Genomic DNA, 27,665 nt, shown 5'->3' on the forward strand with positions numbered 1-27,665 from the left:
ACTGATCCAACCATTCTGGAGAGCAATTTGAAACTATGCCTAATGGGCAATAAAAATGTGCATACCCTTTGACCCAGCAATACCACATCTAGTGCTATATCCCAAAAAGATCATAAAAATGGGGAAAGAACTCATGTGTACAAAAATATTTATAGCTGCTCCTTTTGTGGTGGCAAAGAACTGGAAACTGAGGGGATGCCCATCAGCTGGGGAATGGCTGAACAAGTTGTGGTATACGAATGTAATGGAATACTATTGTGCTATAAGAAATGATCAGCAGGCAATCTTCAGAAAAACCTGGAAAGACTTGAATGAACTGATGCTGCATGAAGTGAGCAGAACCAGGACAACATTTTACACAGTAACTGCCACATGTGTGATGACTACCTTTGATATATTTTTCTCTTCTTGCAATGCAAGGATCCAAGACAACTCCAAAGGACTCATGATGAAAAATTCTGTCCACATCCATGAAAAGAACTATGGAGTCTGAATGCAGATTGAAGCATATATTTGCTCTTTTGTTTCTTTTTTTGTTTGTTTCTTCTTTCTTGTGATTTCATCCATTGGTTCTAATTCTTTACAACATGATTAATATGAAAATAGGTTTAATATCAAATATATCAAATTATATGCTGTCCTGGGGCCAGGGGAGAGGATAGATGGGGAGAAAATTTGGAACTCAAAATCTTATGGAAGTGAATGCCAAAAAATAAAAATTAATTAATTAATTAAAAAGCAGAACTGATCAAATGGAAAGAGACAAAAAATTCACTGAAAGAAAAAACTCCTTCAAAAGTAGAATTGGCCAAATGGAAGCTAATGCCTTTATGAGAAATCAAGACACAATAAAACAAAACCAAAAGGAAAAAGTAGAAGACAATGTTAAATACCTCACTGGAAAAACAACCGACTTGAAAAATACATCCAGGAGAGATAATTGTAAAATTATTGAACCACCTGAAAGCTATGATCAAAAAAAAAAAAAAAGAGCCCAAACATCATCTTTCAAGAAATTATCAAGTAGAACTGCCTTGATATTCTAGAATCAGATGATAAAATAGAAATTGAAAGAATTCTCTGGTCACCACCTGAAAGATCCCAAAATAAAAACTGCCAGGAATATTATAACTTAGATTCCAGATCAAGGAAAAAACATTGCAAGCAGCCAGAAAGAAACAATTCAAGTATCATGGAGGAAAAGTCAGGATTACACAAGGTAGCTTCTACATTAGAGGATTGGAGGGCTTCAAATTTGATATTCTGGAGGGCAAAGGATTACAACCAAGAATCACCTACCCAGAAAAACTGAGTATAATCCTTCAGGAAAAAAGATTGACATTCAATGAAATAGAGAACTTTGAAGTATTCTCAATGAAAAGACCAGAGCTGAACAGAAAATCTGATTTTCAAATACAAGATTCAAGAGAAGCATAAAAAGGTAAAAAGAAAGGGAAAATCATAAGAAATTGGATAAGGCTAAACTGTTCATATTCCTATTTGGGAAATGATATTTATAACTCCTAAAAATGTTCTCATAATTATGAAGACAGAAGACATATGTGTATATATGTGTGCATGTGTGTGTGTGTGTGCGTGTGTCCACACACACACAGAGAGAACAGGTGTAAGTTGAATATGAAGGGATGACACCTTAAAAATAAACAGTGGGTGAGAGAAGAAGGTGTTGGGAGAAAGAGGAAAAAAAGTTTCAGGGAAGAACAGAGTGTGGTACCCTCTGGATGTGATCTGGGCTGGTGGGAAGGCAAGGGGAAGGAAGGGTACCACATTGCTTCTGCTCCTGCCACAGGGTCTACAGAAGGACTTGAACTTTAGGGAAGGAGTTACTCTGATACTTGAGAAAAAAATAACATGTTGATAAAAAATAGTTTTCATCAACAACTCTGAAATACAATTTTAAATCAATGAAAGAAAAACAATTTGAAGTTGCACTTGAAATTACTTAAATGTTCCTCGGTCATTAAGATATAGATTATGCATGTAGTATATCTTATTAAGATTAAAAGCTTCTTATTTTTCATTAGATAAATAGGGGTATATAACCCATGTTTCTGACATTCACAACGTTCAACAAGAACTCAGTACTCATGAGAAACTATTTCTAGGCTAACAAGATTACAATGTGAAAAAATTAAATCAATATTAATCATCCTGGTTAATACTAAGCTTTAAAGCCTTGATTTTGATTAGTCAGCACAAGTCCTAGCTAAATTCCATATTGTAAATAAGATATTTTTCAAGAAGACAACCACTCAAAAAAGATCTTTAAAAATACCACTAAATATAATTAGTCAAATAAGAGCTCACCATTTCATTTGTAACTGGTAACCTCTTACGAAGAAGACAAGTAACTACTTCAACTATGGCATCATGAAGTTTGGGAAATCTCAGCAATTCCTAAATTCAAACAGAGGGAACAAAAACACAACCATAAATTCCTGTGGTCTGAAGGAACATCAAATTAGGCATGTTTTCTTTTAAAAAAAATTTCCCAAAGGAGGTGGGAAAATCTACCTTCTCTCCTAGCTAGCTAGCCATTTTCCCTAACCTCCCATAAAGAAAGCAAGAAAAAAAAATCCTATTACAAATGCATAGTCAAGCAAAACAAATTACCAAATTGGTTATATTCCAGAAATATGTCTAATCTGTCAAGAGACTGAGTAGCATGTTTCCCATGAATCCTCTGAAATTATCTTTGGTCACTGTGTTAGTACCAGTTCCTAAGACTTTCAGAGTTGATTGTCTTCACATTATTATTATTATTTAAATGGTTCTCCTGGGTCTGCATATTTCACTTTACATCAATTCACATAAATGTTCCCATATTCCTCCATTCTTCAAGTATTCCATGATATTCATCTACTTGTTCAGCCATTCCTGAATTAACGGGCTCCCCCTCAGTTTCCAATTCTTTGCTGCCACAGAGCTGCTATCATTTTTTTTCATGAATGGGTCCCTTACCTCTTTTCTTTGATCTCTTAGGGGTACAGACCTAGCAGCAGTTTCACTGAACTAGAGGGTTTGAACAGTTTAATAGCTTTTAGGGTATGGTTCCAAAGGACTTTCAGAAAGTCCTGATAAGTTCACAGCTCCACCAACTGAGCATTACTATATGTGTTTTCCCACAGCCCCTCCAGTATGTCAAGTTTCTTTCTTCTGTCAACACTGCCAATCGGATAGGTGTGAGGTGGGTGTTGCAACCTACAATTTAATCTGAGAATTTTAATAAACATGTCAGAGTTGTTTTAATCTACATTTCTCTAATGATTAGTAATTAAAAGGATAAAGAAGTCAGCAAATTTTCCTGTTTTTGTAGAACTCTACAGTTAAGAATGGTTTTTACATTTTAAAATAGCTTTATTATATTAAAAAATGTAAAAACCATTCTTCTTTTAGGGACCATACAGAAATAGGCAGAGGGCCAACTCTGGCACTACAGTTTGGCTTACCTCTGATTTAGGTCATTTTCTTTTCATATATACCTATCATACCAATCTGTTCCAACATACTAAATTGTTTTGATGATTAACAGTCTTGAAGTATAGTTTGAAATCTGGTACTACTAGGATCTTTTCCCTTTACACTTTTTTATCTTGACTTTTTGTTTCTCAAACTGAATTTTATAATTTTTCTTTTTTTTGCACTTTGATTAGTAATTAACTAAATTTATTTTTGCCATTGCCTTGTCTGAAATTATGACTAACTATATTTTGTGCTTCAGCTCAGAAGGATGATGGATTTTGCATCAGCCTCTTGTTTTAAGTCTATGTGCAATCTTCTGTTTTATTTTTTTTTAAACAACATATTGTTTGGATTTTTGCATTACAATCCATTCATTCTATTATCCTCTTCCATTTCATGGAGGAGTTAATTTCATTAGCAGTTGCAAATGTTAACTGTACATTTCCCTGCATTCTATCCTCTTATATTTCTTCATTTAGAAGGGCAGGTAACTTGCCTTCTTTAGAAGAGGACAGTGATTAGAGACAAGGAAGGAGTTCAGCACCAGAGCTCTACTGTGAGGATAATCTGCTACTGTTACCCTGCTCACTTCTTTCTTCCACCCAGAGTCCAATAACAGGATTTTAATCCTCTTTTCATTTCATTACCTCTTTGAAATCCATCCACCCCAGTCAGAATTTGTTTTAAGACTAGTTGTTCCCTTTACCTGCCCTCCCTCTTATTCCCACTTCTCCCTTCATTCTTTTCTTTCCTGTTTCTGTGTTAAGTGAGGTGTATTTCTATATTCATGTGTGTATTCTTCCCTCCTTAGACCAATTCAAATGAGAGTGAAGTACAAATGTTCATTTCCCAACCCATTCCTCATTTGTTTAGACTTCTACTTGCACATTCCAATGATATAAAATAAGGATTCCCCTCAACCTATCTCTCCTCTTCCTCCCATTCATCTTTCCCTCACTTTCCACTCTTTGTTTTAAAGATCACTGAAACATAACACCATAACAGAATCACTCCCATGTAAGACTGCCTTTATAAGACCTGTGATGATAATAGTTCTGAGGTAATAAATGTATCGTCCCCCCACATAAGAACGTAAGCAGTTTATCCTTGTTTAGTACCTTATGACTGTTTACTCGTGTTTACTTTTTTTTCTCATCTCCTGTGTTTTGTATTTCCAAGTTTATCCACAACTTCGGTATTCACAGTCAAAAATACTTAGTTCTCTATTTTATTAAAAACCTAATTTTGTCCCCCGCAGGATTAAGCTGTTGTATTGGATTAGTTTTTCTTGGCTAGAAGTCTACTCCTTTTGCCTTGTATAATAGTATTCCAAGTTCTCTGCTCCTTGGTGGCTGCTAAATCGTGTGATCCTGATTGTATCCTTGGTATTTGAATCCTTTCTTTCTAGTTGCCTACAGTATTTTTTTATTTAACTGAAAACTGGATTTGGATTACAGTATTTCTAAGAGTTTTCATTTTGGAGTTTCTTTCAAGAGGATTTCCACTCTGTACTCTTGTTCTGAGAGTTCTGGGCAGTTTTATGATTTCTTGTAATATGTCTAGGTTTTCAGTCCAATAATTCTTAAATGATCTCGCCTTGATCTGTTTTCCAGTCAGTTGTTTTCTTTTTTGCCTACGAGATAACTTGAGTTTTGGTGGTTTTTTTCAGTCTTTTGACTTATTTATTTATTTCTGTCTCGTGGAGTTGCTAGCTTCTATTTGGTCAATTCTAGTTTTCAGGGAGTTTTTTTTTTAAAAGATAGAGAAAAATAGTATAGCAAAACTAAACAGCAAATAATCTGAGACAATAGTTATGATGTTCCACATCTTATGTTTTTCCACTCCAGCAAATTATAGGGAGAGATATTTTTTCATCTCTTCTGGATCAACCCTGGTCATCATACTCACAAATTGTTTAGTTGTTATTTTTTGTTTAGTTTAAGTTTTTTTTAACTGTTTTTTTCTATTTACATTGTTGTTGTATTGTGTTCTTGGTTCTGTTCCTCTTCATATAAGTTCATAAATCTTCCCATGGTTCTCTGAATTCTTTTTATTAACCTTTATATTCTCCATTACATTCGTACACTCCCAGTTATGTAGCCATTCCTCAATCAACGGATATCAATAGTTTCCAGTTCTTTGCTACAATAGCTCTAATATTTATACAGTACTCTAAGGTTTACATATATATCTTCATAACAGCCCTGACAGATAGGTACTATTATTATCTTCATTTCACAATGGAGGAAACTGAGGCAGAGAAAGGTTAAGTGACTCATCCTGGTTCAAATATCCAACATGTGTCTTGGGAGGGGCAGCTAGGTGGCACAATGGATAGAGTACTGGGCTTAGAATCAGAAAGACTCGTCTTCCTGAATTCAAATCTGGCCTTAGATACTAATTAGCTGTGTGATGCTGGACAAGTAACAAGTCTTTGTCTCAGTTTCTCTCATCTCAAAAATAAGCTAGAGAAGGAAATGGCAAACTGCTCCAGCATCTTTGCCAAGAGAACTCTAAAGGGGATCATGAAGAGTTTAATATAACTGAAAAATGACTGAACAAGTGTCTGAGGCCTACTGTGAATTCAGTTCTTCCTGAACAGAGGTTCAGGACTCTATTCACCACTCCATCTAGTTACTACAATAAAAGTGCTATTATAAATATTTTCATATATATGGGGACTATTTCTCACTGACTTTTGTGGTACGTGTCTAATACTGGGATCTCTCTAGGTATTGGATTTTAAACACTTTTTAAAATTGTAATTCCAAACTTCTTTCCAGAAGGATTGGACCAGTTCACAGATTGGCAGATATTGTTTTCTTATAGTCTTTTCTGGATATCTAGTATCCTAATTTTAGTGATTTATACGTAACTGAGTCTCCTTACTAAGAATGCTGTTTAAATGCATATTTCTTACCTGTGTACTATAATTACTACAATGCTGAATAATTCTTTGCATTTCCTCATGAACCAGCTCCACGCAACGAAGGCTAGGCTCCTCTAACCGTTTGATTTGTCTCTTCACTAGTAATTCAAACGAAACCTCAGGCACAAACAAGGCAGGACGTGGCCCCTGAAAAAATATATTTTAAAATGTAACTTTATTTTCTATCTCATAAGATCTAGTAGTTATGTGAGTATGTCTTTTACCTACAGAAAGGATAGTTATAGTTTTCTGAGTGATAACGGTCAACTATATTTCACACATACCCACACACCCACACACACCCACACCCCTTTTGCCTCACTTTGAAATATGCCTTAAGTTTAAAAGAGTACTCACCGTAGCATTTCTAATGGCAGTCAAAATATCAATTGTATTAAGGCCACCCAGAGGGTCAACAGACTCTAATGTTCTCCCAAAGGTTTCATGGAAAATATAACATATCCTAGCACCACCACATCTGGAAAGCCAAGGTAAAGAATGCTAGTACCAAAAAAAAAGATTTGACTTCTCGGTTTAAATGTTTACTATATTTCTGATGTAACCACAGGTAAGAGGAAAAAAAGAATCATTTAGGGGTTTTCTATGTTCACATATTAAATCTGTTGTTGTTCAGTCATTTTTCACTTCCTTCTTATAACCCCTTGGCAAAGATATTCAAGTGGTTTACCATTTCCTTCTCCGGTTCATTTTATAGATGAAGAAACTGAGACAAAAATGGTTAAGTGAGCTGCCCAGGTCACACAGCTAGAAGTATCTGAGGCCAAATTTGAATTCAGGGAGATGAGTCTTCCTGACTTCAGGCCTGGCAATCTATCCTTTGCACAATATAGCTGCTCTCATGTATTAAAATATACCTCAATGGTATACCATGGAGATGTCTCTGTTATTTCACAGGTAAAGAAATTAAAGGTAATAAGCCTACTCACATCAGAAGGTATTAGCAACAAAATAAATCTTCAAACCTCTTTATTTTAATTATGTATCAATTTAAAATAAACAGGCTTAATTACAATAAACTATACATAAAGCATGTGCAGAAATACTTGAGAGGCAGCATGTACGTATAATATTATGGCTGTAGGAATAAGGGCAAGTAATTTAGCACCTTAGTGCCCTAACGAACTCTCTGAGACTATAAATATTCCTCCTGGAAATTTTGGAGGAAATTTTGTAATCTCGATTACAAAAATTTTTACTTACAGCTCAGAAGTCTCTATATATTTTGCAGTTCCTTCAATTGTGTTACAATATTCTGTGGCAAATTTAGTAATAAGCTGCAATAAAGTAGCACTCTTGTCATCCACAGGTTCACCATAGCTATTTAGGAGAGACTGGTATTGAGCAGCTAAAACATTTATTCTTGTTTTCAGTTCCGGCAAGCAATCCCTAATGTGATGCATCAATAACCTAAAGGAAGAAAATGTGAATTATGGAAATACTGCACAAAAACTTGAGGTTATCAATGATCTCACAAGGCACAAAAATCTATATCACATTAAGTCAAAATGTGTATTGAGCACCTAAATTCATCAAATATGGTCAGTTAAAATGGTAACCAAAAAAGAAAAATCAAGTTAGATGAAATTCCTTAAGCACAATTCACTGTAATGGTATGTAAAAATATAAATGCATATATTTTTAAACTAGATTTAGGGAATCCTCAGTATTAATAATTACAAAGATGTCTAGAAGAACATCTTGAGCTAGGCTTATTCTTCATCACTGTTGTAGGATTAACATCTATTCCATATAGACTAGGCTAGTTTTCCCTAAAAAGGGACTAGAATCATCCTCAAGATATAAAGGACTAATTTTCAATTCCTTAATATCACTTCCTGGTCACTCTAAGGCATAAAAAGTCATTAACTGTCGTAAGTAAAGTGAATGATGTCCTGTTACTATAATTCCTACTAAATGGACATATCATCATAAGTAATGTGGGGAGAAGGATGCCCAAATGAGTCAAAATTAGCCCAAATGAGCTAATGTCTTATTCCAATCATATACCCAAATCATTCTGACTAACATCTATCAGGCTTGGCCCATAGCATTACTATGATATCCCTATAATATCCCAAATAACAGACTCTTTAAAATCCCTGAAAAGTACTATATAAAACATTACTGATGGTAGAATTAATGGTAACTTTTAATGGTAGATTTAACAAGTTATACTAAAAACACTGGTAATCTGCCAGAAATCAAATAAAATTTACATTGCAAATACCACATGTAGAATCAAGTGGCAATATGAGCTCTGGTCTACAAATTCCACTTAACAGATCTAGAAAATGCACCAGACCAAATACTGATGGGAATATCCAGAAAAAGTCACAATGATTCCGTTGTGCAGCCTAACTCAACACAGGGAGACTGAAAAGGTCTGAAGACAGTATTAACCAAGAACACACTGCATAGAAAACTCAAGTACCAGGGAGAGACTATGTGCCAGGGCAAACGGGAATCCTAGAATCATCCAAAGCAACCCCAGACTCATACCATGGCACTGTGACTATTCATGTTTATAATGAGTTTTGTTTTTCTTGTGTTTTCAATTAGAGGACAGGGGCTGGATGAAAGGGCTTGGCAGGGTGAAAAGGTTTGCCTTATTTAATCTTATTTGATTAAAACAAATAAAAATTCAAAAGAAGTGTTTTGAGGCAGAAGCATTACATTTTTAAAATTTTTAAAAATTTTTAAAATAATGTAAAGTTTAAGTGGGTAGTCTAAATTTTGGCATCAAGATGACTTGCATCTTTTCATTGTGCTGACTTAGAGTTAATTTGGAAAATCCCCAAACCACAAATATTTACGCATCTACAGTAATCTGATTTCTGATTTAAAAAACAGTCCAATTTTAACCTTTACACACATACAAGATGATCATTTCTATATATACAAAACAAAAAATGAGGATAGAATATGAAAGTGAATCTTTTTCCTAGTTCTTAAAAATACATAGTAAATTCAACATGTTACATTCAACACTACTTATCTGTGCTTCTTTCTGAACTTATTTTAAAAAGTGTATAGAGAACAAAATATTTCAATAATCCTTTTTATTACATTTGTTTGCATCCTTGCCCCTATTTTGCTCCCACCATCCTCACTGAATTAAAAAATAGCATTATCTTTTTCTAATAATAATAGCTAGCATTTATAAACTGTATTAAGATTTGCAAAGCACTTTAAAACTCTGATCCTCACAACAAAACTTGACACTATTATTATCTCCATTTTACAAAAGAGGAAACTGAGGCAAGCAGAGGTTAAGTGACTTACTCAGGATTACAGAGCTGGTAAGTATCTAGAGCCACTGTTAAACTTAGATCTCATAACTAACTCCAGGCCCAATATACTATCCACTGCCTCATCTAGCTACCTCCAATAAGCAGTCAAACAAAGCAAATCCACAAGGTGGCCATTTCCAGATTTGTATGTCTACCCTCTAAGGTTTGAATTTATCAAACCTGTCAGAAGATGGGTTTCATCAGGAGTCCTCTGATGTAGCTTGTGTGACTGCTTTGATCAGCGTCTTTCAAACTTGTTTTCCTTTCGTTTTACAGTATTATTGCCTTGCTATTGTCATTTCTCCTTGATCTGCTCATTTCTATATTAGTCATACTTTCCAAGACTCTCCAAAATTATTTTCTTCATTATTATATTTCATTATAGTCTTATAATGCAATTTATTCAATTCCCCCATTGATCCTTTTGAGGATCAGAAGCATTATTTTAACTATCCCTTTACAGCCTGTTTCCCTATTGGTGTTTCTACACAAAATTCCTCATGTATGTATATGTGTGGTGTGTACATGTATGCCCAGTTCCCCCCATAGTCTTCTTCCATGTTTCCATATTCTTCCATTCATGTTGTTGTTTGTCCTATTTTCAAAGAGGACCAATGACATCATGTCTTAACTTGCACATACATTGGATTTAAGTGAGGCAGACAGAACTGCACAAAGTCATCAGCCTCACTCTCTCTTTCAGTCAGTGAAGTCCAGTGGCAAGATAAAAGTCAAGACTATTGGTAATGACCCAGGATGCAGTGGATAACCTTGGCCTCTTCAATGTCTGACCAAGATCTAAGTGTTTTAGCTGCCTTCAAGATGGTTGGAACAAACTGTTCTCATCTCCCAAATCAACCATGGAAAGTATTTACGTGGTTGGGGTAGAGATCCCTCTAACTTACTGACAGGGTTGAGGCCTACTGGTTACCCTCAACCTGTTTAGCCTGTCTAGTTTTACCAGGGTGAGGCAGTTTCTTGGAGCCATAAGTGAGAATTGAGTGGTAGGTGGATGAACAGCCCTGAAAAGAGCTCAACAAGCCCTCACACTAGACACACTGGTTGGTTGGCTATTATTCCTGACTCTCTAAGTGGACCAAAATAATATCCAGAGTGAAGGGAATTCAAGGACCAAGGAACCACATCTGCTGCCACTACTATCAATTAAAAAAGGTCTTAAAATGCTGTATTCTAAAAATGAAAAAGATACAGGCTTACAAACAAGAAATAGCTTACCCTGCAAAACTACTTGCACATTAAACTTAAAAAGGGGAATAAAATGGGGCCTTGATAGAAGAAGACATTTAAGAATTCTTGATGAAAAGAAGAAAGAAGAGCAAGAACTCTGAAATGTGAACACAAGAATGAAGAGAAACCTAGAAAAGTAAAATCATTTGCACGAGTGAAAGGAGACATATGATGAGGTAGTGTTAATCTTCGAAGAACAAACAAGTGTCCCTACGGAACCTTAATGTCTTAAAAGACAGTTTAAAAGAAAAGCAGGAGACTTCAGAGCTGGCTGATTCTGTTCTTGAGGGCTTTAAGACAGGAAAAGAAAAGGAAAAAAATAGTGTAGACACAAAAAGAAATGGAACTTATTAATTCTTATAATAGGAACACATGAACCTCATACATGACGTGTATGAGGTATTTCAGGAGGACTAACACTACACACTGTACCTTGACCCTAACATAATTCATCTATAGACTGTATGGAGGGAAGTAATGTGTAAAAAGGCTAGAACAGGAAGGGGCCAACTTGTAAAGACACTTACATGCCAAACAAGAGAATTTACTTGATCCTAGAGGTAACAGGGTGCTAGCAGACTTTACTGAGTAGTGTTCAGACCTGCCTTAAGAAGATCACTTTATATGGAAGATGTTATGCAGAAGAGGAAATGGAATAAGGAATGACTTGAGGCAAGGAGACCTATTAATTAGACTAAAAGAGATAATATTTATAAAGTGCTTAGCACAGTACTTGGCTATGGTATTATATAAATGCTTATCCCCCCAGCTCCCCTAATTAGGAGGGCTACTGCAACAGTCCAAATGAGACATGATGAAGGCCTGGAATATTATGGTGGCTGTATGAGTAGAAAGAATGGGACACAGTAAAGGTTTTGTGAAGGCAGAAACAAAATTTGGCAAATGACTGAATTTGTAAAGAGAAGTAGCTAATTGACCTTCAAGGAATGATAAAGTGGAATCAGAGTAAGGAGGATAACTCAGAGAATAACCTGAGTGACTAGAAGGATGGTAGTTCTTGACAGTAAAATAAAAGGTCTGAAGAGGAGTTGCTTAGGGAGGAAAAAGTAGTTTTGTTTGCGATGCCTACCAGATATCCAGTTTGAAATGTTTAAGAAGCATAAGATGGTATAGAACTGGAATTCAGGAAAGGGTTAAGGCTACATACACACATCCAGGAATTATTAGCATAAAGATTACAACTGATCCTGAAGGAGCTGATGAGATCATCAGTGATAAAAGTACATATAGAGAAGATGGCCTCTAACTCAGAACTGGGGTTACCTACAGTTTGTGGCTATGACATGGATGAAGCACCAGGAAAGGAGAAATGAGAAATGGTCAAGAAAAAAAAGAGGAAAACCAAGGGAGAACAGTAATGCAAAAAACAAAAACCCCCAAAAAGAGATAATATTCAAGGAAGAGTTAATCAGCAATATCAACTACTACAAAAGAGGTCAAGAAGGATGAAAATTGAGAAAAGGTTGTTAGATTTGTAAATTAAGAGTTCATTAATAACTGTGTAGGGTACTTTATGATGAGGTCAGAAACCAGAGGGTTTAGAAGACAATGAGAAAGGAAGGAACTGAGTACAAATGACTTTTTCAAGGAGTTGAGATAAGGAGAAGAAAAATTTAATGATAGTGCCAAGTTTTTTTTAAATGGGAGTCACAAGCATATTTGTACACAGCAGTGAAAGAACCAATAGATAAGAAAAGACTGAAAGTTGGGGAACAGGGATGATAAATGGGGGCAATATGCTAAAGAAGATGGAAAGATGGGCCAAGAGTGCATGTTGAAGGGCTGGCCTTGGGAAACAGAAGGGCCACATTGAGAGTGCCAAAGAATTAGGACAGTTTTAATATGACTTATTAGAAACAAAAGTGATAATTAAATTCAGCCAATGCAGATGTTTACTTACGCAAGGAACAATTCTGGATGATGGAGAGAAAAAGAAAACAATTCCTACTCTCAATGATCTTACAATCTACTAGGAGGATATAAATAAATATAAGGAAATCTGTGGAAGGAGACAGAATTAACAACTGAGGAGAGAGAATCAAGAAAGGTTTCCCAAAGGAAGTGACATCTAAGTTTATTCTTATACTATTACTACTTCATCTTCATCTCTTCTCTTCCTTCTCCCCCTTCTTGTTACTGTTACTGCTAATAATAATAATAATGTTGAAGGAAGATATGGATTCTAAAGGAAGGAAGATGAGGAAGTAACGCATTCCAAGCATGGGGAGATGTTTTGCGCAAATACAATAAAGGCAGATGGAAAAGTCAAGGTAAAGAATGAAAAGTTTGGTTTTAAGACAGTGTGTAAAAAAAGTAATAATTAGAAAGGCAGGTTACAGGAAAACAATGGAAACCCATAAATGCCATGATGTAGTGGAAGGAAGAAAGGAAAGAAGGGAGGGAGGGAGGGAGGGAGGAGGGAACTCCTTAGGGAGAAGATAAATATGAAGATCTCTTTTTGCACTCCAAGTTGAAAGGGGCAAAGATGTGTTCCTGAAAGCCATGAAAGCCAGGGGAAAAATGGAAGGTAAAAATAAACCCTGTCAGGAGTTTAGAAAGAAAAATCGTGGCACAGATGAAAAAGAAAAGAATAGCTACACTTGTGGCTACAAAAACAGATCTCTTGAAGAGGTAGGAACTGGATGTTCTGAGGAAGAAATAGCTGACTGGCCTTCAGGGAAAGATAAAGTAGAGCCTGTTAAGTGAAAGATTATCCAGTAAAAACAATGTCAGACAAAGAAGAGGCCTATCTCCTTGACCAGAATTATTACTTAATGAACTGACAACAAACTACATTAGTTGTCTTTCCACACCGCATGATGTATTTATTCAAGACATAACAGAGAATCTTCTCAGACTCAAGAAAATGTATGCTTACTACTTTCTTCCAGTAAGTTACATAGGCACAAATTATATTTCCAAAATGAATTAAAAATTATCACCACAGATTATGAAGTCTTGGGCAAGAAACTGAAGACCCAGAAAGATACAAGTTTTAACAAGGAATCTTCATTTTTTTGCTAAAGTGAAATGCAAAGAATGGGATATTTTTTCCCCTTAGGTAGGAGAAAAGTCCCACAATGGCAGCAACCATGAGAGAAAAGGGACCTCCTGAGGTTGTTCATATGTAGGTAAAGTACTGCATATTAAACAAATGAGAAATAAATAACTATCCCAGAAGCATCACCACAACACAGTTTTCTATGTCTCCAGGGTGGCAATTTGAATTACATGCATGCCATTCTGCCTGTCATGTCAGACCAATAATGCTCCTGATCTGAGCTCCCTTTCACAAGGTCTTGGTCATTTAGATCAATTTCAATTTCAAGATACCAATGACCAGAACTAAAATATAGCTTACTTCTTCTCAAAAAATCCCTTAATCTTCTCCACAGCGGTCTACAAAAGAACCATTTCAGACTTCCGTAGCACATGTATGGTCTCTGGTGATTAACCACAATCAAAATATACATATGGAAAGCAAAGGATATTGGTAATCTTTTACAACCTATCTAACAGCTTATCTTAGCAACAACAGTTCCAACTCCACAAAATACACTATTAATAAATACCAAGGAAAATAATGATATTATGAATGTTGTTTTGGACAATTATTTTTAACTTGCACTGGTCTCATTCAAGTTGGTAACAGGTGCTAGGTGACCAAATGCAAACCATTTATTCCCAAGCCACTGCACTATGTTATTCATCAACCTAATCTAATTCTAACCCTTATTTTTTGGTTTAATGACATTTTAGAATGAATATTCTATCCATTAAAATGAATTATGTAATTAAAATACAAGACCAATAAAATTATAATTTGTTTTGGGAGTGAACATGAGAACAAAATGTGAGGATAATTTCATAGTTTTATCTATCTTAATATCTGTCTAATAGGCATTTTAGGCCCCACAATAGCAGATTTACAACTTGAACTGTTCTTACCATGAATAAGATAAAAGAACATGAACTGAGAAGTCTCCTGATAATTAGAATTATTCAGATTTTTATTCTCTTCCTAAAAGCCATCAAAATGGATTTAGGTTCTTCTGAATTCTAACAAGCCCCATACTTGTCTTTAAATGTGAGGAATTTCATACCCCCACTTCCTCAGCAGCCACAATTCCTAAACACCAGCATGACAGAGATTCTTTGCTAACCAAACCACAACTAGAGAGAAAGAGGCAGACCTATCATGGATCACCAGCATACCTGCAGGGAGTAGGTCACCTCCTCCTCTCCCCCTCTCCCTTCCCCCGCCACCTACTAGCCTGCTGTTACTCTATGGAGCTAAAAGTTATTGCCATCAATATTTACAACACAAGCAGATGAGATGTGAGGGAAGAAAAGTGGAGACACCCCTCAAACCTGGTCCTACTGATATATTAAAAACAACATCTTTCCCCAGCCTTCCCCAGCACCATCCATGAGGTATTAAATACAAATATATTACACAAAGTCCAAGATTAGGGGGCTGTCCGGAAAGGGGAAGGGAAGATCTTCAGAGTTTCATCAGAGTTATAAAGCAACCAGGAATTTTAACATTGTGTCTTAAATTCTGACCCCAGTTAGGGAAACTGACAATTTTAATAAATTTATGAAATATTGAAAAAAAAAAAGATCAGGGAGCAGAAATTTGACTGAGTGGAAATAGGGAGACAATGGTCAAGTGCCTTGGATTCTCTTATTATATCCAAGGAAAGCCTCAAAGTCTGATTCCTTATCATCTGCTGCCTCTTCCTGCCTCTGCTGGAAGCCACAGAGGATTTGGCAGCAAGATGGAAATGTTTCTAGAATTCGTTCTTTGGATCCCAGCCTCCAAAGTAAAGAGTCTCACCATTGCTCAAAAGTGAGCTACCAATGTTCCTGTGGAAGCTGCCCTTCCAGGCAAACAGCAAAATACAACATCCTTTTCTTTCTGTATCTTCTGCAGAACAGAGCAATCCAGGGTAGACACACACCCGCCCACACCCACCCCCACTCCCCCACACACACACCTCCCCAGAACTTGGAAAGCTGCAAGGTATCTCATGACACTCTCTAATTTCCAACTTCGTCACAGTACCACTGGTCCTCAACCTACCTACCATGTGTCACCCCACTGACTCACTCGTCCTCCTCCTTCTCTCCTCCTCCTCCTTTTCCCCAACCCACACTCCTTCCAAGTTCCAGCCTACACTCGACCTTATGACCAGAAGGAAGACTCAGCTCCCGCCTAAAAACAATACCAAGGAAATCTTTCTTTATCTTCCCCTCACTCCTCCATTTCTCATAAAAAGGAGGGAGAATATTCAAGGTATAAAGTAGACTGAAGGCCAATAGTAAGTGACCTAGCTAGTCACACTGGCGAGAACCAAACAGTGGGAGGAGGCAGAAGATTCAGCTCAGAACCTGGTACAAGGGCTTTGAAAGAAAGAGTTAATTCAATTAAAAAAAGAGAACCTATGCATTCCCAAACCTCCTGCTTGGACTTTGAGAATGATAAGAGATGAGAGGAACACTGTCATGTGCCTTTCATCCTGAGAAGGGCAAGGGACCCTCTCATAGCTCTTATCTTCCCCATCCCTCACAAAGGGGTGGGATGCCAAGATACCAAAAAAAAAAAAAAAAAAAGAGAGAGAGAGAGAGAGAGAGAGAGAGAGAGAGAGAGAGAGAGAGAGATACTTTGGGAAACAGATCCAGAAAGTCTTGCCCTCCTCACCCACAAAACAAAAAACAGATAAACACTGGAGAGGTCCTCTGTCAGAAGAAGGCAGAGATTAGGAGTTGTGGGGGGTAAAAAGGAGGAGAGAGGTGGGGTTTAATGGTAATTTAAATAGGGAGAACTTTCCTATTCATTAACAGGTCCATGTGACCTGCTTGGGTCACATGGAAATCTGAGTCACATGGAACCTGTGATGGGAGGAGTTTGCTGAATGGGTGGAACAGGAAGAGGCAGAAGTAGAGCAGAGCTAAGAGGAAATTAGTGAGAAAGCAGTCAGAGCTAGGAAAGATGCAGGCAAGCCCACAGCTGGCTGTGAGTGTGAGAAGGGCATTTTATTTAAGGGAAGCTTGTTTGTGATTTGTTTAAGGAAGCTGGTTTATGGGAAGCCCAGCAGGGGGAAGGCTTGGGAATAGTGTTGTTCCCTGCATTATTATTGTGTATAGATTTTTGTTACTATGATGGATTTGGCTTTCTGGTGTCTGAATAAATGTTTTGGTTCTGTCTTCCATGTGGAGAGTGTTGCATTTCATAACTGCACTGGGATATTTATTCATGGCCACTGCTGTGAATAGCCACACCGGTGCTACAAAGGACTTGTCCACATCCTTGTCTCACAGCTCTTTTTGCCCATGCCATGAGAGAGCTCCCACTGTGGTCTGTTTCCCCTTTTTCCTTGCTAACTCACTGAAATACACTCTAAACAGACACAAAAGGGGGAAAACAGAAAAAAAAAGGAAGAGGGTTGACGCCTCTATCTACAATTGTGCTTCTGAGCCAAGCACTAGTCCCCTCTGAATTCTGGCTATAGGTCTTTGCTAACTGTTTTCTTAAAACCTCTATTTTCTCTTCTTTCTGTCACTGTTCGTTACTTGCTCTGCCTTTTACCAGCCCCCTCTGGAACATCACAACGCCTCACAACTATGCAGAGTTCATTCAGATAGTGATCTCAAAGCAGCAGACACTCCCCCAACCCCAGGTAAGTGACTTGCTTTCTCAGAAGGTCTTGAACTTTGCATTAAGGACTCAACTGCTGGACCCATTTCTTTTGGGAAAAAAAATATACATATCTAAAAAGAAAAAAAGAGAAAACCAACCCAGTGACCTCACAGGCACAAAACTGAAGCCGTCACTGGACATTTTCAGAACTACTGTGGCTTGCTCATTTTCCACCATGATGGGGAAAAAAAATAGAAAGAGATATATATTTTTTTGCCCCATGTGGGTATCCTCAATAGATTTACTGTTTCTTCTTCTAATTCTATTTCCTTATTCGTTTCTTGTTCATTTTCTTGGCCTAAGAACTCCTCTGGGGGGGCATCTTAGTTCCCCACTTTCCACTTCTCCCTTGTGGGCTCCACCACAGTGGAAGACAGGTAGTCCTTCAGTTTGCAGTAGCGATCAAAGCCTGAAGGATCAGGAAAGATCTAACAGGATATGCGATCCTTCCAGGTATTCAGGTATTTATCATCACCTCAGTCATGTCAGTTATCTCAGCTTATCAGGGCAGTGAATTGGGAAATATAGAGACATGAAATCCTAGGGAGGTTGAACTAAGCCCTTGGATATTTAAAAAATGGTTCCTAGGCCAGTGGAAAGAGGACACAGAAGTGGCCCAGCATCCAGTAGTTTTCTCAGGGTTTTAGGGGTAACAGAGGGATTCACTGTCCTGGGATACCCCATCCAGAGAGCAAGATCTCAGATGCACTGGCTCCCACTGCTCTCAACCACCACCGAGAAGAAAGGCTAGAAAGCAAGCATTTCGATCCCCTTACCAATGAGTTCTCCTCAATATGGTTTTATAATGGACATTAAAAAAGATGTATTACTATTTATTTTGCCACTGCATCCTAAAAACCACTAGGCTTTTCCATTTATAACTTAGAGTTGAAACTTATGTGCTATTTCCCCTTATTAAAATGTGAGATGTTTGAGACCAGTGACTGTCTTACCTATTTTTATCTTTAGTACTTAATATGGTACTTTTCACATAAGTAAGTGATTAATAAAGTCTTTCTCATTCATTCATTTACTTTTGCTGATAAAATAAGTTGAGGGTTACATTATCCACAAAAGTAAAATTCCAACTTTGGTTTCTTAATGCTAATGCATAATAAGTAAAACTCTAATTGCAAAGTAACAAAACTATAAAATTATATGCAACTCACAATAAGTAAATCACTGTTAAGTCTCAATTGCCAAAATTTCTGGTAATAGAAAGAGAATGCTTCATATTTAAAGTAGGAAATGTTACCTATTCAGAGTCCTGGCAAGATATTTTGTTCCATTTCTATTGGCTAATGATGGATATTTCTTTTGAAGAAAAGCATATTCATCACGGATAGAATCAGATACACTCTTCTTATTGTTAATATCCAGCTGACTCCTGGGAAGTGAAAGTAACAAAATTATTACAAGAAAGTGCTGTCAAACTAAATGAGTCTTTTATCTACCTTAACTGAATATGTGAATCAATCATTCTCCCTTGTTCTTATCAACTTCACTATAGCCTCCTCCCCCAGCCTTCCCCTTAACCCCCCCAGCCTCCGGCCACAACATGAATAAAGTAAAAACCACAACTTGAGTGGAATAAAAACAACTGCACCAAAACATGTGCTGTATGCATGTCTTCTCCATGAACCTGTTTTGTTGAAAACTACTCTCATAATAAAACACCAACTACCCACAAAGTATAACATGCAGCTCTAACCTACATCTACCTTGTCAGCTGACAAGAAAAAAGGGGGGGGGATGACGACTGGTAGATAGATGGGGCTGGTGTGATACAGAATAGAAACTGGAGGGGAGGGAAGAAAGGAGAGGGAAAGAGTAGAGAGGAGAAGAGAAAAGTTAAGAAGAATTAGAGATTGCCAAAGTCTGAAAGGACAACTAGTCCAACCCTCTCGTGTGAGTTGTGAAGCAAAGTGAGGCCTAGAGGTTAAATATTTAGTCCAGTATCACACAACTATCCAACAGATACACCTAAAATCCAGCTCTCTTCACTTCCACTTAAATGTTATTTGTTCTATTTTAAAATGCTACATAAATCTTTTTATTCCTACACTTATAGGGTTCCTTACGTTCTTATGAAGTCATTCTCTATTTAAAGCAAGAACAGAAAGCTTTAGAAGTATCTTGGTTCACCCCCACACCCAACAAGACTCACTACTTTATTAAGAACAGAAGTGTAATAATATATAAGAAAGTATTTTTTAAATGTATCTCAAGTAGATTTCAGAAATAAAGACTTTCATTGACACCAACATATTATAATTACAATCTCCTTCCCTACTAGCTTACCTGTTTACCACTCCAATTATGCCAAGTTTAACTGGAATGACCCTTCCCATCAACACATCCATTGCATCAGTACCAGCATCCATGAGATCTAGTTTAGTGATTACAGCAAGAGTTCTACGACCTAATAAATATAAATAAGAAAATACTTATTAATAAAGAACAATCACTAAATGTTGATACATCAGTTCAAAACTCAGTATGAAAAAAACAGGTTTCAAAAGATCATGCATTTCTATACACAATTTCAAAATGAGTTTCTTGTTAAAAGTTAACCATGGAAAATATCACATTCAATAACATTAGTTATAATCACTAAAGCGTATCTTAAGCATATGAGATAATTTTGTTTACATTCAATGAAGTTAAAGTTACAAAATTTTTTTAAAATTACATTTAAGAATCAAAGTGCTATTCATTAAGTCGCTTTATTTCTAACAGGTACAGAAATTGGAAAATCCACAAATTAAGATTATGTGCATACAAAGATTTTCATTTTATCTTCCCCTTTCAAATTTGTCTCTAAATTCTCTTCTCTTGTTATACTAGCTATTTAAAAAATGAAATGGCTTATTTTTTGATACTAAGATATTTGTACCAGTATTTAAAATTACAAAAAATAAAAAAGAATACACATTTTAAAAAATTGCTACTGATATTCAGGGGGGAAAATCTCTGCTTAGATATACTTAGGCATACAAATATAGGACTCCATATTAGCTTTAGCAAAAGAAGGTAAGGCCATCATCTGCTTACGGTCATTCTATATCACAGTAAGAGATAAAACACTACTATGAGAATACAATATGACTGATAGCATTTTTAAAATCCATGACATGACAATCACTCAAAAATAGAATTTTAATGTATTTCAAAGCATATAAAAGTCTAAATGTTTTTTCTGTGCATTCCTATAAGATTTCTCATAGCAGTTCTCAAAGCATGCTAGACATTATATTAACTGATAATCCAATGTGGTGGTTATCAAATTTTAAAGAAATAAATGTGAAAAAACCCAAAAGTTAAAAATTATATTCTGCATTAGCATTTTCTTTCAAAACAACAAACATAAACTATTTTCATTTAATATATTACTTAATTTATAATTAGTATCACTAGCATTAGGCAAGAAACAAAAACTACTTTTCCTCCTCCTCTTTAAAGGTAGATTTACAGGTAGATTATGTCTATTCCCATCAACTAATTACAAACTTATATTCCTTACCATCTGGATCTACCTCTCTTGAAATTTTAAGAGCCTCTGATGTTGCCATATCTGTATTAGCAGCAGTGACAGCCAGAATAATGGAATTAGGGTTACTAATGAAACGAAGGATGAGCTCTCTGATTTGAAGTTCGATATCCTTTGGTTGATCACCTACAGGCACCTAAAAATGTAACAAAAATCAACATCATAAACATGAAGACCAAGTTCTAATAGCAGAGACTATTATAGACTAGCCAATGCCATTCTTGGCCACAGATAAAAAAAATATAACTGAAGGATGCAGAAGTAAACACTGTTTATGGGGCCAATCAACAAGACCACTGTATTTTTTACAAGATAAAATGCCAATCACAGTGAAGTGAGCAAAATTTTTTCTTACCTTTGTCATGCCTGGTAAATCCACAAGAGTCAGGTTTACAACGTTAGGTGAAAAAATTTTAAGATGAATAGGTTCAGGACTAACACCCTAGAAATAAGTTGTTTAAAATATTACCATTAATTAAAGTTATACAAAATCTATGAAATTAATATATTGAGAATGAATGATTTAAAAGTAATTATTCCATGAATGTGGACACTGTGAATTAAATCATGCTCCCTGAAGCATAATTACACATAGTTACAGCCTAATAAAACATTATAATAGTTTAAAGATCCTGTTGCCTAAAAACTGTGTAATAAAGGACTTATACAACACTACCATGGTTTTTAATGCTCCACTTTCTTCATCTCAATTTGAAAGCCTTTCCTTTTCTGATTCTTCAAAGCTAGTTATCAACAAACTTAAATGACCACAAATTATTTGCTGCTGTATAGAGACAGTGATTCCCCTCTGCCACCAACAGATCTTGGATAAGACCCTGTCTTCCCCATTCCCTCCCTCCTCTCCCCAACTCACCAAATGTTGTGGATTTGGGTCATCATGAATAAGGGGCTAGACAGTCTAAACTGCTCATTCTTGCCTTTGCACATGTCATTTTCATTAGCCTGAAATGCCTTCCCTTCCCTATCTTCTTTTCCCTAACCTGTTTCAAAACTCTTGTCTGTGAAACTTTTCCTCAACAACCTCCTCACTGGAATTCCTACCTGTAAGGTCCCTCCTTCCTCTAAATCTATGATTCTATTTTTAGTATTTATATTTTGTTATTTTGTAAAATGGTATAGAAGACAGCCAAACGCAAAGGCATGGAGGCAAGAGCTGCAGTATCCTGTGTGAGGAACAGAGATAAGGTCAGCTTAGAGAATACAGGAGGGAGAATAAGACACAGTTAAACTAGAAAGATAAACTAGGGTCAGGTGTAAAGGGCTTTAAAAGTGAAACAGAAGACTTCATATTTGATTCTAAAGGCACAAAGAAGCTACCAGAGTATACTGATAAGGAGAATGACATGGTCAGGTCTACATTAAAGAAAATCACTCTGGCAGTAGTGTAGAGGAAAAACTGGAGTGAGGAGAGACTCGAGGCAGAAAGAATAATCAATAAATAGGCTGTTGTAAAATCCAAGTGGGAAGTGATGGCCTGGACTAAAGGGGTCACTGTGTGAGTAGAGAGAAGGGTTTGAATATGACAAATGCTCTGGAAGTAGAAATGGCAAGACTTGACAACTGACTGAGTACGTGAAATAAAGGAAAGTGAGGAGTAAAGGATAACACCATGGTTAGGAACCTGGGAGAATGGAAGATGCCTTTGACAGAAACAAGGACTTTGCAAGAGAGGTGGGTTTTGGGGAAAAGATGAGTTCTAGTTTAGAAAAGTTGTATTTAGACATCTAGTTTGAGAAACCTAATCTGCTGTGATAGTACTGAATATAGCAGCTTAAAAAAGTGACACATGCATGGCAATATCAGAAATACATCATTTTAAAAAGTAAAATTTTTGATAATGTTACATGAGCCCATAGGAAAAAAAATATAGCTGAAGATTTGTTTACAAAATTTTTTGTATATCTATCAAAGGTATAAGCACTTGAAGAAAGTGGAATATATTCCCTGTGTACACATTGCAGGGGTTCAAGAAATATTTCTTTTCATTACTTCTGTTGATATTATCCAGCTCTAAAGACTATTTTGGCCTCAAAAATTCTTACCTTATTATTTCCTGAAATCCTCTCTGTTTCATTTTCAATTTCTTGTCGAATTTCATCAAAATCAGTGTATAGCTAAAATAAAGTATAAAATTAAAAAATTTAAATCTTTACACTTGGATAAAAGACCAACTATGAAATGGGATCTTTGACAAAATCTTGAGGTACAGAAACCAATTAATTTGGTGAACAAGATTATTTAGGAGGTGACTGTCCCTTCTGCTTAGTGGCTTTAAAAGTTACTTCAAAATTACATGGCAAATAACCAACAGTAGGAACTCAACTAGTCTCCTTTTTCACTACAAAAATGAAAATGTTTCAAAAATTAATAAAATACTAAAAGTATTCGCCAAAACATATTTGTATTTTATGTAATTACCTTATTTTTGGTGTGCAGAAATTTACCCCACTCCTCAGCTTGAATTCCTAAAAACAAATAACCAATACTTTAGACACTACTAAGAACCTTCTTCTTTAGCTTCAGTTAAATAGTTAAAAGAGCCAAATTCATATCTATCTATCCATCTACATATATAACTATGTACTAGAGTACTTAGTAAAAAATTAAGTTTACTCAAGGTTTGAGATAAATTAGCCTGTTGTTTTTTTCTATAAGAATGTTTTTGAGTACTACTCAATAAGTTTTGCTTTGGTTTGTTTATTTTTAAATTATTGTTCTAGTCTGAATGTGTGATCTCATTGGTATAGGGCATTCCCAGTGAGAAAAATGCTAATGAAAGTAACTGTTCTACTACTTCACTTTCCAAGACATCAAGTCTTGGAAGGTCACCTGGTTTACTGAGGTTAAATGACTTTCTTATAGTCAGTATGTGACATCTCCAGAATAACTGAGAATTTAAACCTCTATCTTCCTAATTATGAGGTCTGCTCTCTATCTACCATGCTGTCATACCACCCTGATAAAATATGCCTTTTGGAAGTTAAAAGACCTGTTTTTTATTTCAAAATTACAAACTGCAGATAAAGAGGATATAAAAGATAAACACAGGCCTTCTTAAGAAGTCTCTTGAAATCTGTATCTGATTAATAAAATTACCTTCCTTCTTTTTTTAATAGATACTGTTTGATTAATAAAATTACTTTCCTTCTTTTTTTAATACTGTTTGATGCTGTTTTTTTAAAAAAAAATCTTTAAATAGTTTTTCTCCCATAAAATATTTAATTTAGTTAAAAGCTGAAAAAAGTGAAAATTCAACTAAGCAAAGAGTATATAATAAATACCCCTATACATAGTTAATAAAGCAAAACCTCAACAACTGAAGTGCATGAGAGTGTGTATTTTTCATTCATATATAAAACTCTGATTTCTATTAGTCACTCAAAGTTCTGCTTTACTGTATGTATCTTCTTAAGTGAAGTCCTTGACCTTCTGAAAGCTTCCCTAGTCTCCACCACACCCACCAATCTCCATGCCAATACAAAAATCACCTCCAAAAGAAATTTTCCCCATTTTAAATAGTATCTGATAGAAAGCCAGGGATGTAGGTACACAGAGATTGAGGGTGGGGTAGAAATTAAGTAGAAGCAGAAAACAAGACCCTGGGAATGCAGTTGGTCCACTTTACAGATTCATTATGTTACAAAGCATGTAGAAAAAAGAACTGTTGTTACTCTGGAAATTCTTCCTATCTCATCTCCTGATTTCAGATTCTGTTTTTCCTGCATTTTCCAAAACACAGTAGGCAACACTTTGGAGGTGATATTCGGGAAAGTGTCAATGCTAAACTTCTTAAAGAGTTGGAAATGATAAAGGCTCCTAATTTTTCCAACTTAAGACTGCTTTAAAATGCTAAGTGTTAATGTAAACATACAAACAGAACTTAAATACATTACAAGCATCAACTTGAAAGAGGTCTTTTATATATACCTAAAACCAAGAAACAATTTCATCACAGTAAAGTCACATAAAATAACAGAGCTAACTGAGATTTTCTTTGGTAGAAAAAGCAAAGAATACTGGGGGAAAACATGCTCCTCTCATAAGTGAAGTGTTTAACTATTTGAAGCACAAAGGATAGTCTCTCTCCTATAAAGTCACACTGGAGAACCACAAATAGATGGGCACTTCCATCTCTGGAAAAAAACATATTAATTTACTTTAGAATAACAAAGCCCCAGGTTTACTTTTAAACACATTAAACATTAAATTCACCATAAAAAAAATTCTTAAAGGCTGATGCAAAGCCCATAAGGTTATAAGAACCACTAAAACCTTAAACTATTATAGTAGGAGAAAAAATGACTAAGAATGCATACAGGCCATAAGAATACTCAAGCACACATGCAGGTTTATAATAGAAAAAGAAGGGACAAAAGCAAGTGGATAAAAGAAACCTTTAGAAAGGTGTCTTGGATTTTTCCATGTTGCAGGGTCTGCAGTTAAAAAGAAATAGCACAGAATGATAAGTTTAGCACTTATTGCTGAAATTTTATATCATTTTATCAGATGTACAAAAGGCATAACACATTTGAAATGTGCATATTGTTCAGTCATTCAGAAGCACACTCAAATAGGATGTTTTAATAGATAGGAAAAAAATCAGACATATGTGTGTATATGTATAATACATCTATATACACATATATATTTATACATATACATACATACACACTATATACATATATACAAGACACTCACATCTCTCAACTCCAGGCATTTTCTCTGTCTCCCATGTGTGAAATGCTCTCCCTCTGCTTTCAGGCTTCCTTTAAGTATCAAGTAAAATTTCATCTATAGGAAGCCTTTCCCAGCTCCTTTTAATTCTAACACCTTCTTTCTCTTAATTATTTCCTATCTATCTTGTATACAGCTTATTTGTTCATATTTGTTTGCATGTTGTCTCCCATCCCCTCAGTCAGAGTGTGAGCTCCTTGAGGCCAGGAACTGTCTTCTGACTTCTTATAAAATTCTTAGAGCTCAGGACATTGTCTGGTCCATAGCAGGCACATATAAAATGCTTACTGACAACTATATTTACTTGTGTATACCGTCAGACTATCAACTCCTTGAGACTAGACATTGTGTCATACTTTTATCTCCACTGTTAATTAATAAATGCTTGTTGATTGATAATAACCAAGCATTTTCTTTGGTATATAACTTACTCAATTTTTAAATTTACTAGACAGAATTATAGAATTATTGAGCAAGTAAGTGAACTTAACTGATCTGTCTAAACATTACATTATTTAGATAACAGCACAGAGGGCTTTAGAACTCAGGATATCAGGGTTCAGTGGCCATTAGGCTATTCATGCATGGTTAATTATCATAATGTAGACATTAAAAATCCATAGCATGTTGATTTAAGTTTAGGTTCTAAGTATGGTGTAATTTATACCATAAATTTCCTATCAGAGCCTTGATACCCTAGTTAGTATGTATGCAGGGATGGAGGAAAAATACATAAAAGAGAATTTCCAGAATTTAAAGAAGATACAAAGGATATTAAACTTAAAAAATTTTAACTTATTAGTCTTATTTTCTATTATTATAAACACTTTCTTCTCTAACAACTCTCCCTTATAAGAAAGAAATGTATGTAGTCAAGCAAAACCAACTAATAGAGCAACTCTTTTGGAATGTATTTGTCACATTCCATCCTAAGTTATTCTGAGTTCAGTTGCCTTTTTGTGTTATTTTTATTTTGTTTTTTTTATCATTATATATATTGTCCTCCCATTTCTACTTACTTAGATTTGTACCAGTTGTCCAAGTGTTTCCATGTTTCTCTGAATTCTTTCCATTTTATCATTCCTTATGACATAATAATATTATAGTATGTTCATATGGGACAATTTGTTCAAATATTCCGACTATTTCTACTTCATGAATAGTTTGGTATAGAGAGAACCTTTTGTTTTTTCTTGACTTCTTTAGTAACTAGAAGTAGGACTGCTGAATCAAATAGCATTTGTTGCATAATTACAAATTATTTCCCAGAATAGTTGAACCAATTCACAGCTCCACCTATTATGGAGAAATGATTCTTGCTTTTATATATGTGTCAATTCTCTATATGTCTTGGAAATCAGATTTGATTAATAGTTTTCCCTATTCCATAACTTCTTTTCTTCCAACTAAACTGATTTCATTTATGCTAAGGCTTTAAAAGGTTATGTAATCAAAATCGCCTATTTCTATCTTTTTGTTTATCTCATTAGGTTTCATTAGGTTAAGAAGTTCCCTCCTTATCTGCGGAAGGTTCTTGCAGTCTCCAAAAAAAATTTTTATGTGAGTATATTTAAGTGTATGTATACACTTGGCATGTAATGTTTTACACACTACTTTCTGCCGAGCTGCTTTTCAATTTTCCTAGCAATTAATTGAATGCATTCC

General features: G+C 35.6%; 1 protein-coding gene across 7 annotated transcripts in view; it reads right to left on the reverse strand.

Moving 5' to 3' along the window:
• The window catches only part of DNM1L (dynamin 1 like), a 71,591-nt gene that overhangs the window by 12,290 nt on the left and 31,636 nt on the right, over window positions 1-27,665 (reverse strand). For 5 of the 7 annotated variants that reach the window (XM_072654342.1, XM_072654345.1, XM_072654343.1 and 2 more), the window contains 10 exons: window positions 23,685-23,731; window positions 23,309-23,380; window positions 21,601-21,687; window positions 21,219-21,381; window positions 19,997-20,117; window positions 18,951-19,082; window positions 7,634-7,840; window positions 6,770-6,890; window positions 6,404-6,559; window positions 2,329-2,418 (listed from right to left, as the gene is read on the reverse strand). In XM_072654342.1, coding sequence (XP_072510443.1) covers window positions 2,329-2,418; window positions 6,404-6,559; window positions 6,770-6,890; window positions 7,634-7,840; window positions 18,951-19,082; window positions 19,997-20,117; window positions 21,219-21,381; window positions 21,601-21,687; window positions 23,309-23,380; window positions 23,685-23,731 — 1,196 coding nt within the window. The remainder of the gene's footprint in view (window positions 1-2,328; window positions 2,419-6,403; window positions 6,560-6,769; window positions 6,891-7,633; window positions 7,841-18,950; window positions 19,083-19,996; window positions 20,118-21,218; window positions 21,382-21,600; window positions 21,688-23,308; window positions 23,381-23,684; window positions 23,732-27,665) is intronic. The other 2 variants (XM_072654346.1, XM_072654344.1) reach the window with 1 other exon arrangement.

Source organism: Notamacropus eugenii, chromosome 3 (assembly GCF_028372415.1).
Source record: "Notamacropus eugenii isolate mMacEug1 chromosome 3, mMacEug1.pri_v2, whole genome shotgun sequence".
Taxonomy (NCBI): Eukaryota; Metazoa; Chordata; class Mammalia; order Diprotodontia; family Macropodidae; genus Notamacropus; species Notamacropus eugenii.